The 18650-nt window shown below is 35.6% G+C and overlaps 1 protein-coding gene and 1 long non-coding RNA gene across 22 annotated transcripts in view; one reads left to right on the forward strand and one right to left on the reverse strand.

Annotated features, from left to right (window-relative positions):
- LOC141416890 (uncharacterized) overlaps nt 1-18650 on the forward strand; it is a 609433-nt gene that overhangs the window by 185448 nt on the left and 405335 nt on the right. The window lies entirely within an intron of this gene.
- Nucleotides 1-18650, reverse strand: part of Msr1 (macrophage scavenger receptor 1) — a 77119-nt gene that overhangs the window by 54531 nt on the left and 3938 nt on the right. For all 3 annotated transcript variants that reach the window (XM_020167486.2, XM_074054734.1, XM_020167487.2), the window contains exons 2-4: nt 12562-12665; nt 9938-10051; nt 3059-3471 (exon numbers count right to left, since the gene is read on the reverse strand). In XM_020167486.2, the coding sequence (XP_020023075.1) occupies nt 3059-3471; nt 9938-10051; nt 12562-12661 (627 nt within the window). In that variant the 5' untranslated portion in view covers nt 12662-12665. The remainder of the gene's footprint in view (nt 1-3058; nt 3472-9937; nt 10052-12561; nt 12666-18650) is intronic.

An 18650-nucleotide genomic window follows, 5' to 3' on the forward strand; every position in this document is an offset into this window, starting at 1 on the left:
TGGACTGGAGAATTCAAGATGAAAGTTTCAAAAAAGTGTGTAAAATCTTTACAGAATGAACAAATATTCAAATTTATTCCTTCTGAAACAAAGGAGCATATCAGTTTTTACTTCTCTAATTGTGCCTTCCCCCGTGCAGACTTTTGTTCTAGATTTGAACCTCTCTACCTTCCACCTCCTCCTTCCCTGACCACTTGGCATTTGCCATGCAATCTGATATATGCAATAAAGTGGAATGGTGAGATGTTTTAGGATAGAACAATACAATAAAATAAACTCAGATAGTTCCACATATCCACAGAGTTTAGCTCAGGGGAGTAGCAAGTCATTTTGTTACCTAGAAGCCTGGAATCAACCCATTTATTTCATATAAAAAGCTGAGGCTACCTTTCTGTTCCCTTTTTAAAACTGCACAGATTGTTCACATTTGCCAACTTTTGCTAAGAATTATTTTTATTAGAAGGAGGGAAATGCATTTGAGTTTAAAATAAAATCCTATGTAGTATCTATACACACCTTCCATACTTCATCAACAGTGGCCCTGCTGGAGACACTTAATTTTCTATGAAAACTGGAGATGGTAAATTTCACCCTTGTCTTCCTTTTTATTTCAAACCAATGTTTGATCTATCCTTGATAAGTAGTGTGCTGGTATTACTCATAGGCTGTTCTTTCAAACAGCATTTGCTGACATGGCCATTCTTGTCATTTACTTATTTTCTAATTGAGCTGAACATTCAAAGATCAGGAATGTCAGTTTACTCAGTGGTAAAGCTTTTGCCTAGCATATGTGAGGCCCTGGGTTCAATCTCCAGTAACACAGAGAAAATAAATTCCAAGATCAATAAAATTGTTCAAGCAACAAGGGTGAAAGTCTCAATCATGTTTGTCAGTGCACACATATGTGGATACACACATATACACAGTGGTACTGACAGTTTCTAAATTGTTACAAGTGACTACTGTCTAACAATCTTACAGCTTCAAAAGTTTCACTATTCCTTTGTGCTCCATTTTAAAATGCTAGAATTTCCTCCAAAGCACAAGTACAATCTATCCAAACTTAAAACAGCTCACTGATCATCAGATTTTCATTATTTCTAATAATTATCACTTCCAACATGTTCTCAATGTCTACTGTCTTCCAAAGATTTCCAATTTGGTTACAATATGTTGCTTAGAAGGTCTCAAAGATATTCCATCATCAGTCCAACATTTTTTGCTCTTCCATCTTGTGTAGCTTTTCTCTCTCCTCACCCAAAGTGATCTTCTGACCCTGTTTCTACATAAACTAAGATTTCTTTTTTCTTCTCTTCTTTCCCTCCAACTTAGTCAAAGTCTATTCCTCCTGTAACTGACACTTTATCTTCCTCTGTCTCCCATGCAACTTTCTTAGCCCTATGGATAGTTTCTTCTTTGTACGTCTTCTCTTACCACTCCCACTGCTCAGTCTAAGCCCTTGATAGCTCAGTCATATTTGGTATGATTAAATACTTATTAATAATGTGGGACACATAGAAAGTCAAATTTTGGAAGAAGGGACATGGAAGAGAAACAGAATATCAAGGTTGGTATGAGATGGGGTTCTCCAACAGAATCCCCATGTTTAAATTAGAATGCTACTTCCTTACCTTAAGATGGGGTGATCATCTTAAGGTGATACCCTAAGATGGGGGCCATATGAAAGTTCAAAAGTTTTGAGTGATTGATCCTTATGTATTATAAATATTCTCTTTAACTTGTTTAATATACTCTCAGACAATAATTTTGCTGGTTTTTATCTTGTGTGATAACTTCAGAGGCTTATCTTTGTTCTATAACTGAAATCTGTTTTTCAAAATCACTACTGTTATAATAATATCTTTGTACAGAAAAGAACTTCATTATAAATGAGTCTGTTCAAGTAGAATCTATTCCAATGCTGCTGATATTGCTTAACTAATGATGGAAATATAGTCCTCACATTATAATCTTATGTTTTAGAAATTGTGTAACATTAACATTATTCTTTTCATGAAGTGAAGTTTCAGTCAAGTTCTTATTTTGCATGAAAAGAAACAAATAGAATTAGTTAACAAAAATATAATTTAAAAATAAGTTATTTCTTTCTTACTTTCTTTCTCATGAGTATAAATTAATCCAGATATTAACCAGGGTTTGCAACACAATAGTCTAGAGCAGAAGTCAGAAAATTATAGTCCTTAAGCCAAATTCAGCCCACAGACTGTTTTTGTAAATAAATATTTATTGCACCACAGTTTTAGTTCATTTCCGTTCCTATTATCTATGATGGTTTCCATGTTTCAATGGCAGCACCTAGCAGATGTGACAGACCATATTATTCCACAGCCTAGAATGTTTCCAATTTGGCCCTTCACAGAGAAATGTTGCAGAAAACTGGTCTAAAGTTGTCTTGCTTATTTGGCAGTCATAAAAGATCATTCTACAGCCTTATTGTGATAGTGCTGTTCTCATTATGCTTTTTAATGATCAGTGAATATCATAGCTTGTATGGTAGTAGAAAACTTAATGCATATTTGATTGATATTATGATAATTATAAGCATATGCTATTGTCATATTAAGAGCTCATGATAATAATATGTATACATTATTTAAATTATAGCTACAGGTACACATACACACTTAGGTATACCACTTGGGAGTGGAAAAATAAATTATAAGATATCCATGTAAATAAGGTTTCTGTTCTTTTGATGATAAGGAAATACTGAAAAATTCACAAACAAAAGGTACCTACCTTTTCAGGTCTGTTAAAATAACCTAAAAACTACAACTATTTTAGACAGAGGTTATAAAATTAAAATAGTTCAAGTGTCTATATTCAATGGATAATAACTGCCCCTTTTTGTGGGAGTCTGAAGAAGGCAGTAGGTAAATGCACTTGAAACTGTTTAGCAAGATTGCCAGAGGAGTCAGGGATAATGAGGTAATATATAAACAGGGTTTTCAACTTTTACTTTTCTGGACTGCTTGAGAAGTCAGGATCTGGATAGATTTAGTTCCAGAATGTAATCTTCCAATACAGAGACTCTTACCTCTTGCTGTTTATGTGTAGACTCTTGGAGTTTGCTACTCAGTGTTTCAATATAAAGCTGAACATCAAGCAAGGTGGTATTCAGACTCATTAAGGACTTGGAGATTTCATCTATGGCATTCCCATGCTCCTGGACTGAGGAAACCAAGGTACTTAGCTGGAGAAGAAAATCATTAAGTCTTTGATCAATTGTCACACTGAAATTCTGGAAGTGTTCTGAATCTATAAGATTGGCTTCTGTATCTGAGATATACTGTAGTCTCTTTTCCATGTTGTTCATGTGTTCCGTAACAACTTCTCGAAATCTCACTTCATCTTCACTGTCATTTCCTCTTCCCATTAGACTTTGAGGTGTATCACTTGCATTAATCAAACCACCTCTGCAATCTTTCATTTCCCACTTCAGGAGCTGAGCTGCATGTTTAAGTAAAAATAAAACAAGTTATCTTCAAATGCATACATCATTGCATTCCACGTGTTTCAGGCTCTTCCATTGCAACATGTTGAAAGCTACCCTAAACCAAGCATTTATTTATTTAAATATGTACCGTGTGGATCACACTTAGTATATTGCCAAAAAACTCACAGTCTCTTACTTTCCTACTTTACATTAGAATTTATTCTGGATTATGACATTCTTTCTGAATTGCTACTTATATGAATCTTCTTGGCCATAGTACTGAGCTTTGCAAGTTAGAGAAAATTCTTCACACTGGAATGCAATCTGTTCAGATAGTTCTGCACCTTTTCTGAAGTAAGTGTGTGAAGCACATTGCTATTATAGCGATGAGGATGATGAATAAGACACCATGTAGTGAAAGCAGAAAAGGCATTGCCATCCACTGAATGCACAGATTGTTAGTTCCTCTTCCTTACTCATCACAGAAGCTGGCAGAGAACTGTCATTTTAGTTACAGAGGCCTAACCCATAGTTGGTGGAGCAGTAAATTGGGCAAATAAAATTTTCCCTTTAAAAAATATATCATTTCCATAATAATCTTCTTTATATATGAATAAAATATTTATTCATCGCAGGAAATTAGAGAATATAGATAATAAGGAAAAAAATTCAGCATGAATCTTGCTGTCCTGGATTAAAACTCTAACAATTTGGTGTATGTATTGAATTTGATTCAATTTTCATTATTATATATGCATATTATATGAACATGTCTATTATAAAGAATAAAAGCTTTATTTGGGGATTTTTTTTTTGAGAGAGCATCTTTCTATAAGCCCAGGCTGGTCTCAAACTCTTAATTGTCCTACTTGAGTCTGCTGTGGTTATAGGAACGTGTCATCAAGTGAGGCTGAAAGGTTATATACATATACTGCAGTATTGGGGTATGAACGCAGGGCCTCATGATTGCTAAGTAGTTGTTCTACTTGAGCCATGGCCCCAGTCCTTTTGTCTTGATTTTGATTATTTTTCAGATAGGGTCTTGCACTTTTTTCCTAGGTCGGTCTTGGACCAGGATCCCCTTATCTCTGCTTCCCAAGTAGCTGGGATTACAGGCACGTCCTACACACCTGGCTTCTTTGTTGAAATGGGATCTTGCTAACTTTTTGCCCAGTCTGGCTCCAATCACAATCCTCCCAATCTCTGTCTTCTGGGTAGCTGACACTGCAGGCATTTGCTACCATACTTGTCCCAAAACATTACATTTTATATGCAATCTAGAAACTACTTTTTAATTTAATGGTATATCAGAAACACTTAAAAATATTATTTGATATTTAATAATAGTATCTACAAAATAATTTAATAACGCATGGTACTCTATTTATGGATCCTACCAGATTTATTTTACAAATCCCCTACATTTAGTTTGCTTCTTTTTTCAGTATTTTGATGAACAATCTTGTGATGAATTATTTTCTGAAGAAAAACATTCTTTTAAATGGCACTTGGAATGTCCTGAGCTGCAGATATGTATTTCCAAATGGGCGTGTGTTCTCTGAACAAGCTAATTTTTCTTCCAATATGCTGTATAATTCAAAAACCAGAACAGAAAGGAAAGACTCAATATTAACTTTGAAGATGAAAACTACACAATTATAATTATGCACAGTAATGCAATTGTTAAACACCATTATCTCACTAAATTTGCAATGGTTAGACTTTATTTTCCCATATCTCTTATTATCTACTTGTATTATTCACATTATTATTCATTTGAATGCGTAAGATTTACACATACAACAATTATTGAACAATAAGGAGTAACTTCATGTGGCTTAAAAATACTATATATACAGCTGTACCTGAGATCTATTGGTTTTCATTATAAAAATGATATGGCAGCACTACCAGTTTTATTGATATTTGAGGACTAAATAATATGACACAACAAATCATTAAGTTGTATCCTAACTCAGGTAACTGATAGATAAGTGAGTTGGGTGTTTACTCAGGACCAAGGTGCTTGATGCTAGAATCCAGTGCTACCCTCATTTGTCAGATGGCAGCACTCTGGGCAAGTTACTTAACCTGTGCTTGCTTAGATTTCCTCAAAGATATAAAAATAATATGAACCTCAACAGTGGTTGAACCTGAGCAAAATAAGCCATATAAATCCCATTACAGATAAATAGGCATATGTGAAAACTCTACTCAACAACAAAATGGCTTACTTATGAAAGAGATCATAGTAGTTAAAGAGTCCATTGTAGTAGTTACTACTTTTAATTAAAGAAGTTGTTTGATGCTGGCTGTTGATTAGCTAGTATCATATTAGGAATAAGTGTCATAAGCCAGGTGCTGGTTGCTCACGCCTTTAATCCTACCTGAAATTAGGAGGATTATGATTGTAGGACAGCCTGGCAAAAATTTCACCAGACCCCGTCTTAACCAATAGTTGTATGTGGTGTCTCATGTTTGTCATCTCTGCAATGGTGGGGAGTACAAAATAGAAGGATTGCAGTCCTGGCCTTCCTGACCAAAAAGCAAGAACCACATGTCCAAAATAACCAGAGCAAAAAGGACTGGAGGCATGGCTCAAGCAGTAGAGTGCCTGACAAGCAAGCAAAACTCTGAATTTAAACTGTAGCACCACAAAAGAAAGAAATGTTATAATAAATTATAATTTATAAAAATGTGTTATATTTTCCCTGGTTAATTTCCTTAATATTAGCTTACCTGAACTAATAAACATTAGTTGACAACATTTTGATGTGATCAGCAAATTGGACATAAAAGCCTATTTCTTCATCACATTAATTAAATTCAGGATGGGGAGCAAGTTTTGGATTGACAGCCTCATTCCTGCATTAGCCAATTATAAAATTTATTTATGAAGCCTCTATGGTATATGAGGAATAATTTGAATAACTCTAGCAATTAAAAAAAACTTGGTAAAGAATTTTGACCCTAACAATAAGAAACTGAAAGGAACAATTTTTAAAAATTCAAAATTTCACCATTTGTAAATATATAGCTAGTCAGTATTTGGGTAATCAAATGGCACAGATGTCATGTTTAGACCTCTTCCTAGCACATAGAGAGCATTTGATAAGATTTAGTTCTTTGTTTTGTTTTATTCTATTTTGATTTTTTTTTTCAGTACTAGGAATTGAACTCTAAGCCTTTCACATGCTAGGCAACCATTCGACCACTAAGCTACACCTGCAGCAAGGCTCAGGGGTTTTGTGAGTATTACTTTCGCCCTAACATCTGTGACCTAAGCATCTACATGTCTAAGACTGACTGACTATGGGAATCATAATTGTGCAATGTCAATTTTTCTGAATTGAGGGTTATGGTGAATGCAGTAGTCCCTTCTGCTTTATTTTACTAGGCATATTGCTCTAATTGCTCAACCATGTAATTTTATTTTCACTGAAAACAAGTTGTATTTCATAGGGATAAAGCAAATCTTTTTCACAGTGAGGAAAGAGAATACCTGATTTGACAAAAGCTCATGAAACAGTGGTTTTTAACTTCACAAGATAAACATGAGTTGACAATAAATGCTACATTTTGCTTTCATATTTAAAAACACCCTGAATGAAACTAACTTAAATTCTACTTTCTTTGAAACGAGTCGGGTGTGGTGACACATGACTACAACCTAACCACTCGGGAGGCTGAGGCAAGAAAAATATTCAGTGCCAGCCTAAATGACATACTGGGATCCTGTCTCAAAAATGAACTGACCAAATAACAAATAAACAAACAAGATCCAACTCCTGTTGGGGATGTAACTCAAATGTAGAGCACTTGCTTAACATGCAAGCATGAAGCCCTGGGCCTCAATTCCCAGCAAGAAAAAATAAAGTTTAACTCTTTACCATACAGCCAGGTAAAAAATGCCACAGTTCCTATTTTTAAAAGTCATTTCTTTCACTTTTATTGGAGAGATGGCATTATGTGACTTCTCTATTTCACATTTGAAAGAGGACAAACATTTATGGCATGTTCAAAGACCTAGGGAGAGGTTATATTTGCTTCTACAGATCATGTTTATTCTCTCATGTTGGTAATATCTTTTTCTATTCAAAACTTATATTGTTTTGAATCAAGAAATTTTAGTATTTCAGTAGCAATTTATATGCATCAGTTTTAGATTGTGTCTTACTATTATGGGACATTATGTCTCTGTGTTCTGTCAAGGATTCAGCAGCTTCTTTATGAAAAGGTGACATATAGAATACACCATAGAATTAAGAAAACATCTTTCAATATATGAGGTACTCTATATTTGAATAGAGTTTTATGTAGAATGTTTCATTTCACCCATTAATTCATATGTTCCGAAACATAGGAATTATGACTTCTATCATTCTAGGGGTACATTTTGTCTACATTTGTAATTTTTAAACATCAAGTGGGGATATGTATTACATTTTAGTTTCTTTTAAAAAAAACTGTTCTGATCTACAACTTAATTAAAGCTATAAATTGATTAGCAATTGTTTATTATGGATGTACTGTAGACACAGTGAGTTCTACTACAAATGCTGGTGAATTTAGTACTGATGTGAATTTACAAGTTTGGAACACTTTTAACTTCTTGTTAATCTTAGTGGGTACCTATTGTAGTTTAAGGAAACTATTTCAGATACATCATTATCAACTCTAAAACAAAGGTGTTGACTTGTAGTATATTTTACTATAAGAATTGGGAATTGATTAGAACCCTGAATTCCTTTCAGACTTCTGCATTCTGCATGCACCTCTCAGAAGCTGCAGTCCCTACACAGGTTGGCTGAATCCTACCTGGTATATAGTGAATAATCCCAACAAATGATGCATTGTTCAGTTATGCACTTCAGATTATAGATAGGCACATATACACAAATAACATACAGATAACCTTGGCTAATCAGAAAGTTGACGCTAACAACAGACAGACACATCAGGTCCTTTTATCTAGATAGCTGTACTTTGTTGCTTTGGTTGTTCTGGTGATATTTTTGTTTTCATTTGATTTCAATAGCTAACATAGGAGTTAATTTTTTCCGGTAGAAAATATTTTATTGGGCAAAGATAAGAAAACCCGCTTACTTTTTTTTAACTTATCAACAATATTTTATTATAAAAACTCAATTGTACTGGGAGACAGTAGACTATAGAGGCTAAGATACAGAAATCATAGATGGGAACTCCAGTTCCATTACTGAGGAGACTCTGTTTTTTTTCATAGAGAATGAACAGTGCCTGTTCAGAGGTTAATTGTAGAGACATTAAGAAAATAAGTTGAACCAGGCATCAGTGGCTCACTCTTGTAATGCTAGCTACTCAGGAGGCAGAGATCAGGAGGATCAATGTTTGAGGCCAACCCAGGCAAATAGTTTGCAAGACCCTATTTTGAAAATATCCAACACAAAAAAATGGCTGGTGGAGTGGCTCAAGTGGTAGAGCACCTGTCTAGAAAGGTTGAGGCCCTGAGTTCAAACTCAGAACCATCAAAAAATGATAATAATATGTTGAAAGTTTATAAACCAGTGCTCGAGCATAGTAAGTGCTTAAAAATGATGAGTATGGTTGCAACTGTTGTTTGCATAATCCTTTCTTTCTTTCTGAGTGGAATTTTGGATCTGTTTTAGAATATTCCCTTAGATGGTCTCTTAAGAAGGTTGGCCTTGTATTTGGGATTTTCTTGTTAAGTAGATTATTATGCACATAAAAATGTATCTGATTCCAGACCTGTCTTTTGATAGAACATGTGCTCAGACATCTTATCAGAAGACACATAAATTCAAATGTCAATTAAAATTCATCAAATCTATAAAAAATGCCACATAGGAGAATAACATTTATATATTTGTGGTATATGTAAGCCATCCCCTTCATGAAAATCCTAACTTATACCCAGTTCAAGTCAGACTGTCCACAGAAATGTATGCCTGGAAAACACCACATGCACCCCAAGTAACATATTCTATCATGTTAGAGATGGCTTAAGTAATACTTCATGAAACATGTGACCGGATAGACTGTGATAATATCAATGAGGAGTAGGTCATTATTTCACAATGGGAATAGGCATAGGAGATGTTCTTAACAACAATCTTGCTTTTGTAGTGTAGGCATTGTTAAGGTGCTCTATCATGTTTGTCTTCACATTGGCAGCTAGAATATTTACGAAATTCATAGCCTGTCACTGAAAGTATATATGAATTTAGGGAATAATATATCTTTTAAACAGTGAAAATCTCCCTATCTTACTTTCTCTTCTCTTATTCTTCTACTTTATTTTTCTAATTTAAAAAATCTATTCCTTTCTACTTAACATTGGAGAATCTATTTTTAATTTAATAATTTGAGGAATACTTTGTATGTGAAATTTCTTTTGAATCTACCATATTAAAAACAAATGCTGCTCCTTTACTTTCCTACAGTGAACTGCTGCATTTCAATATTCAGGGAATACTATACCTGCCATTATTCCAATGATAGGTATGAGAACTGCACACACGAGGAGATAAAGTGCAATCAGTGCAGCTCTGAAGGACTTCAGTTTCTCTTGAAGGGTAGGGCCATTTTTAGGTTCTGAAAAGAAAAGAATCACAAATTATTGTTAGAAAAGTTGCTCTTCTTACTTGATTTAATTTTTCGTGCAATATATAGTGGCTGATGCCTATAATCCCAGCTACTTGAGAGGTAGAGATTGGGAGGATAGCAGTTTGTGGCCAGCCTGGGCAAAAAGATAGTGAGACTCCCATCTTAACAAAAAAAAGCTGGACATGGTGGCACAGGACTGTCATCCCAGCTAAACAGGAGGCATAGGTAGGAGGATAACCATTTGAGGTCAACCCGGAGCAAAAAGTGAGACCCTATGTAAAAAAATCACCTAATAAAAACAAAAAGGCTGGAAGTGTGGCTCAAACGGTACAGTTCTTGCCTAGCAAGTGAAACTTCAGTAATCTCCTGTTACATTATTATAACCAAGCCCATTAACAAAAAGGGGAAAAAGTAGATCCTTATTTATCCAGTGGAAAGCAAAGTGATAGCCACAGGAAAAGCCAGTATAGGTTACTCTACAAACTTTTAATTTAAGGAGATTATTTGGTAAATTTTAATATTGATACATATGCAAACAAATTTTCCTTTTATGTATTTTAGTTCAGAATGTATTCTGAGTGAAATAAAATTCTTCAAGGAATATGTAATTGTGAATTTTTCATAGTTTTAAACCAGATCAGAGGAATATTCACTTCCAATGACTATTATGCCAAAAATTTTCTTTACCAGTTCCACCTTAGTAATTTCATCTCTTTTGATTTGAATACATCATAAAAATTATTTTTACAGTGAAAAAAATGACTTAACTTTAAAATGGAGTAATGAAGCCCATCCTCTGAATATTCCTGAGCACATTAACAGCAATAACCTTGTAGTTTTTTGTATTTATCCAAAACTATGATTCACATAATAGGATGTTAATTGTGATAGAAATACATTGATGTCGAGGACAAACTCAGACTTTTCTCTGATTAAGTGAATAAAACATCCATTCAGATTTTCTTTTCTATGGCCATTTCTCTTATTATTCAATAAAAAGGAATAATTTTTGCTTTTTCTTTGTAAACTTCTAAATTAGATGCAAGTTGGAAATACTGTTCAATAATGTTTTATGAGGGAATGAATGGAAAAGAAGAAAAAAAATTGCAAGTAGAGTAAATAAGAGAAAAGGAAAAGGAAGAAAAACCTGAAGGAAAAAGGATGACCCATAATACAAGCAAGGTAGAATATTTCATCTTTCAGATTTACTAAATCTGAAGCCTGCATGACATACTGGCTCCCATCTCCTATTTATTATTGGGAGTTCTGTGAATTCCCCCTCTGATTATTTAATTCATTTATTTATTTATTTATGCATTCTTGTGTGTATGTATTTATTTATTTATTTTTAGTGAATTCAAGGAGTTGAACTCAGGGCCTTGTGTTTACTATGCAAGTGCTCTAGTATGTAAGCCACACCCCCCAGCCCTTTTTTCTTTCTTTATTTTTTCAATGGAGTCTTGCTCCCAAGTGCCAGTCTGAGACTGGGATCCTACTCTCTATGCCTCCTCTTAGCTGGGGTTATAGACATGTGCCACCAAGCTCAGCTAATTTGTTGAGATGGGGACTTCAATAATTTTTGCCCAGGCTGGCTTTGAAACAGTATCCTGTCTCTGTCTGTCGAGTAGCTGGGCATGGATCACTGTACCTGGTCTCTGAGTATTCTAACCTTTTAGATTGCTCTCATAATTTTTGGGTTTTTTCTCTCTGCTCTCAATGATTCTGTCTTCTGTCCTCAATCACTCCCCATCTCTGAGGACAACAGCTCTTCCTCGTGTCTTTGTTATGTGTATTTCACTGGTGCTACATCCTGCATCAATTGGAGAACACTTAATATCCACCATACCCTGGGATTGCCAACAATCTTGTAGGTTTGCCTTTGTACGAACTCATGTGTGATCTTCTAACTTTGCGTGTGCTTCTTTTGACTGAAACGTCTCTCTGGCTCCTTCCGAATATAGCTTATTGTTCTTCTAGAATTAGCAGAATTATAAGCTATTCTGCCTTCCCAGACACAGCTGAATATTGCTCCCATTTTATGTCTGTCATGACATGTACAAACATCTGTTGTGGGCTGTATTGTATCTCTTAAAAAGATATGCTGAAGATCTAAATCCAGGTATACATAAAAGCAATATTAATTGGAAATGGGATCTTTGTAGATGTCATCAATTTAAAAATTAAGTCATATAGAGTAAGGGTGGGTTCTTAATCTAATGACTGAGATCTTCAGAAGAGAAAAGACAGTAAAAAATACCTTATGCAGTAGGAGGCAGTAACGCAGCCACAAGCTAAGAAAAAACAAGAATTCAAGAATTTCTGAGAACCAACAGAAGCTAGGAAGAAACATGATTGCTTCTTTCCTACAACTACAACCTTTGAAGGGAGACTGTCCCTTTGATTTCAGACTTCTAAACTTCAGGACCGTGAGAGAAACATCCTAGTCTTTTATGCCATCCAACCAACCACCTGTAGGCACCCCGTCCCCCTTTACTTACTGGGAGGAATCAATGCTGTCATTGAGCGAGCATCAAATTTCACAGATTCCGAATAGCTATGAGTGTCTTCCTCTTGGTCAGGAAAAATACACTGCTCCATAATTCTGTCAAGCATGTGAAAAAGCATATTAATTCCACACAAAATAGCTAGGACCTTTTTACATAGAATTCCAAATTGAAATATATATAATTAAAATGCAATTTTACCAAGGAAACATATAATTAATTAAATGCACACATGTAGCAATATATTAAACTTACTCACAATTTTAATGTAAAAGGATAGATTCATGAGGAAGGCATTGTGCATCTTTCTCTGCACAAATGTGTATCTGTGGGTTTTTTGAGTGTAAGGAGAGGTAATTTTTTTATTTCTAAGTAAAAATAATTCAAGTGACAGAAAATAACGTTAGCTGAAAAGAAAATATTCCCCTCGAACAAATAGTTATTTCCTCCAATACTGAGTGTGGATTAGCACAGCACAGTTTTAAATGAGGACACTGTCAGCTCAGGGACACCAAACTGAAATCCAGGGTGGAAAATGAAGGACAATTGTTCAACACTTCTCTCTCTCTCTCTCTCTGGATATAGATATATATACAAATATATATCTATATACATATATATATATAGAGAGAGAGAGAGAGTGATATATATCACTAAGTAGATTATTTGCCTACTTGTAATGACAATCTGCACATCATTTCTGAGAATTGCTTTCCATAAATCTTGTGTTGATCTGTCCAAGGATTGTGTTCTTTAAAGGATTTGAGCACTGTGTGAGAAGGTAATGGAGAGGGGAAAGTATAGGACCTAAATCCTCTCTTTCCTCTGGTAAATGTAAAGTAAAAAAATAGAGAAATAAACAAGCCAGCCATATTGGTATGTGCCTATGGTCCCAGCTACCTGGGAGGCTGAGTCCATAGGTGTACTTGAGCCCAGGAGTTTGAGACCAGCCTGCTCAACATGAGTATCCCATGTCAAAAAAATAAATATATTTCCAGGTGTGGTACACACCTGTAATCCTAGCATTCAGAAGGCTAAGGCAGGAGGATCATGATTTTGAGAGCAACCTCGGTTGCAGAAGGAGACCCTGTCTCAAAAAACCAAACAGTAAATAAAATGAAATAAAATAAACAATTATCTGGGAACTTTGACTACGTAAGAAGCCAAATTGGATCATTCAGATCCAGACTATTCCTTCCATTTCCTTTCTTTTAATTTATTTTATTATGGGATTTGAATGACAATTGTATTCAACAAGTCAAACAAATGAGCATGCAAATAAAATTTTAAAATAGAGTTAACAATAAGTCTTAGCTAAATTCATTATGAAACATAGTTCTCAAGCAATTGGGATTATGTGGTACAGTTCTTTAACTTTGCACTCAGTTTGCAAAGGACGGAGTTGCAAAGGTTGTGTTCGCACACTCTTGGTGTGTAACTAGAAACAGTTCCCTTCAGACTGCCTACTGGCTCCCTCACCATATATTTGAGTATCTCATGTTTGGGATATTCTGACTCCATTTTCACTCAAATGCAAGAGAGTCACTTTAGATAGCCTACTCTATCTTCTAGGTAGTACATTTTATGCAAAAAGTTAAAATAAAAACTTTTGGGGAAAGGAATAGCACTGGATCTAAAATTCAAGGTCTTGCACTGAGGCAAGAACTCCACCACTAGATCTAAGACCCCAGCTCTAAAATAAAACCTTCTGAATCTGAAAACTGTCGAGTGTGTGAACTATGGAAGGGCAGGGACCATGTCTGCATTTGTTCAACATTGTATCATCAGAGCCTGGAAATTAGAATATACTTTATAAATATTTGTGAAATAAATGATTTGATTCTCTTACATTGGTATTATATATTGGTTTTGTTTTCATTTTTGAAATAAAATGGATGTTATGAAAACAGGAGGAATGAAGATTATGCTACTTTTGGCAGAGAAATTCTTGGCAAACAAGTTTTGTCTGTGATTCAGATTTTATGTTTTTTTGCTGTTTTACATTCTTACTCTTTCCATACCTTTCTTGGGCCCAAATGATTGCTATCGATGTGACAAGATGCTATGAGTTAGTATTTGTTTCTAAAAGCTGTCTTTTTCAGCTCCAGGCCTCTATAGGAATTACCATGCTGAAAGCCTGCAGAAGCTCTGGTCCCTCTGGCCAGGAGAATGTCTTCTCTCTCAGCTCTGGTAACTGGGGCCCAGAGCTAAATCTGTACATGCATTTCTTGACTCTTGTTCTATCTCTTCTATAAGTTGTAACACTGTTATGCTGAAGGCAGAGTCAGACTCAGACTGGCTCCTCCTCCCACCCCACTCCCCCAGTTTTGGCCAAGACTAAATAAATTCATTTTTTAATTTTCTGTTTTTAGGTCATTTTCTCTTAATACAGGTAAGCCTGAAGACAGGCCTTACTGCAGATGATCCACAGACAGGGATTATGGCCAGAAGTCCCAGTAATGTAGAGAGACTTCCTCTAGTTTGTACCTTTTCTGCAGTTCTTTACATTTTGCTTATCTCAATTGGTCACTGGATTTGACAATATCCCATTCAAATTTTCAAGGAAACATTGGTAACCCAAGTATGGACTAGGACCATTCTTTTTTATCTGGAACTGTCTTAGCTGTGTAGGATGTTTTTCAACCCTGGTTGTCATACCCCAGATGTCAATGATAGCTCTTAAAATCATTCAATCACTTCTTCTTTTCCAAAATTCCTCTCCAAACCTCATCATCGCGTATTTCCTAAAACACAATCCTCTTTCAGATCCACTGTTCTACATGCGTACTAAATGTGGATGAAAAGACAGGAATATATTGTTCTGCCAGCAACATTTCACTTTAGCTCTCCTACTGCTAGATGCCTTTAAGAAACATTCATTTTCATGAAAAAAAATCTACATGGGCTTTAGCAACAATACAGATTCCTCAAACATTTTAGGGGGTTATCTCTCAAATCATCCCCTGTGTTTTAGACCTTTAAATACATAAATGTGTATAAAGATATGTATATGTAAATGTATATGTATATACATATATACAGAACTTTATCAAGCCTATATAAATATTTCTTATGCAACAAAACTTAAAATTTTATATTTTAAATAATCTTGGTCTGAGTCAAAAGCAGCCTAAATGTTATTCTTATTCACATATTTACTCCTCACATATATTTAGTCATTATGTCATCTATCAAGTCGTTAGATAAGTACTGTGTAAGTAAGCAGGAGGCCAACATCGATGTGTATGGTATATTCTCAACCACCCAAAGATCTTATGCACTAATGGAGAAGACTGAAATCTTTATAAATAATTAACCTGACACTGCAATATATATATAGAAGGAATAGGCATAATACAAAAGGGAAAGAAAGATTAAGTCTTTGTGGAAAATGGGTAATCATGGTAGAAACTCAGAAAAGATGACATTTATCAGGGTTTGGGGAAAGGAGCAGAAATTTGGGATGAGAAGATTATTGCAGGATAGAAAGTATTTCTGTAAGAAAGCACAAAGTCATGGACAACATGGAGTTTCAAGTTGATGGTCATCATGGAAACAGGAGCTGGGGGTCCAAGGCCCAGTGAAAGCCTACAGAAGATTAAGGTTAACTGCATCCTGCACATCAATCTCTTCTTTCAGTTTTCTGATCATATAAATCAGTCTGGCTTTCACAACTGATCTAAAATATAATATTGAAGTCACTACACAAATAAGTAAAACACTGTTCTTTGCTTTGGCTGTAGTGATCTGGATTAATATGACTAGTGCACAATAGATTTGTCCATTAATCATTTGCTTAATTTGCTGACATTTTTTGTTGTTACTTTTCTTTCTTTATACTCTTTCTGGAATCTAATCTGCTCCAATGACTTGAGCTAATTCTGGTATGCCACCCCAGCCAAAATATAAAGCTTAGATATCATTTCAGAATCAGATTTTAAAAATGTTACAACTATCAATGTTGCATTTTTCACACCAGCCTAACTTTTCTTTCCCAAGATTTCCAGTGTTGGAAAATCTTCCATTTATATCATCTGCTTATTATATAACCTAACCACTTATTATCATCTATATATTGTGTGGTGGGGAATACATGATATAGACCTGGTTATGGCAAGAGAGAGGAAGGAGCTGGCCCAACAGCCACTCAAACCAGAAGCGAGGGCTTTATCCTAGACTACTTCCACTTGCACAACTGCATCCGATTGCATCCAACTTCAACTTTCTAGGACCCATTCCTTATACTCTATCCTCATTTTTAGATTTTAGCTCATTTTTAGCTACTCCCGTCAGGCATCTTGAGTTGTACTAACAGGATGGGGAATTGTGGGGAAATTCAAAAGCATAAGAAATGGGAAAATTCAAAACATTAAAATCTGCTTTTAAACAAAGAATAAGACCAAAAATTAAACAGTAGAAAACACTTTTCAAGAAAAACACAGGGAAGCACAAGCTTGAGAACAAACATACTTTGTGCATGAGTATGACCCAGCACTAAACACATGGAAGAATATTTTGACTCTTCTTTGTTTGCTATAGGGTTTGAAATAGCCCAGGTTTGCCTCAAACTTGCTATGTAGTCCAGGCTGGCCTGGAACTTGCTTTCCAAGTGTTGGTACTTCAGGCTTGTACCACTGCACTCAGTCCTGGTTCTTCTTACAAGAGAAGCAAAAGAAGCAGTCAGGGTTAAGGAGAGAAAAAGAGAATTTCAAGGCATGCAAGTACATCCATAATCTGCTATGTGGAATTCAAGCTGTTGTACTTGCATGGTAGAAGAGGAAGCAGACTCTTTAGAGATTGATAAGTAGTGACTCACATAAAAATAAAAGGTTTAATGATATAACAGAAATCTGATCACATTCATGTTTTCTGTTGCAAGCAGAGGTACTGATGATTGCTCTGAAATAGTACATTGATGGCATTGTTTCCTAAGAATTTCTCCTAATCTCCTCACTACTTTCTTTTCCTTTTTTTTCTTTTGAGACAAGATGGTAGCCCAATCTGACCTGGAATTCACTATGCAGCCAGGCTGACCTCAAACTCATGATCCTCTTGCCTCAGCCTCCCTGATGCTAAGATTACAGGTTTGCACCACCATGCCTGACTCTTCCCCACATCTTAATACTGCAGGTTTTCAGGTCCTAGTTCCTGTTTTCTCTTTTCTTCGTGTTCACTCCCTTGATGATCTCTCTGGCTGCATTGCTTTGAATACAGTCTATACAAGGCTGATGACTCTGATGTCTTTACTTCTTGCCCAGACCTCTTGACTCCAGACCCATATATGCCACCACCAAATGTGTCTATTTAGATTTCTAATGTGCCTCAAATTAGGGGTGTTTTTTTTTTCCCTCACCTTCTCTCATCCTTCACCTTCAATCTGTCACTGGATCCTGTTGATTTGCTTTCAAACTCAGTGCAAAATCTGACTGCCTCCCCTCACTCCCCAAATTAATCAAACCTCCTTAGGTTTAATTAATTTGCTTGAGTGGCTCACAGAACTCACGGAAACACTTACGTTTATCAGTTTACTGCAAAGGATATTGTATAAGATGCAAATGAGCAGCCAGATGAAGAGAGACATGACTTCTTCAGATGCCCTGTCCTCCAAAACCCTCCCTTTGAACAGCTATCTAGAAGCTCTGCAAACCTTGTCCTGGTAGGTTTTTATAGGACTACATTGCATTAGGCATGGTTGCTCTTAGACCGGGACAGAAAATCCAGCAAGCCCTGTCTGTACAGATTCTTCTTGGACTCTCTCAGCAAACTTCCTACTAAGGTATGGATTAAGATCTCCCTGGAATGAGGAGGATCTTATGACCCATTATCAAGAATAGGTCAGAGTTTTTATGGCTTCCCTTGGGGAGAGATGTATGAACCAGAAACCATGATCAAAACCCACAAACGTATACTTTATAATGTAGTGCCTCTTTTCTCCCTTCCTGACTTGATTTTACTCTTTAAAAGTACCATCATTAGGTATGAGTGAAAGAAATCTGAAAAGGGCTGGTGGAATATCTCAAGTGGTAAGAGTGCTTGCCTTGTAAGCATGAGGCCCTGAGTTCAAACCCTGAATAGATTATGAA

Source organism: Castor canadensis, chromosome 14 (assembly GCF_047511655.1).
Source record: "Castor canadensis chromosome 14, mCasCan1.hap1v2, whole genome shotgun sequence".
Classification (NCBI taxonomy): domain Eukaryota; kingdom Metazoa; phylum Chordata; class Mammalia; order Rodentia; family Castoridae; genus Castor; species Castor canadensis.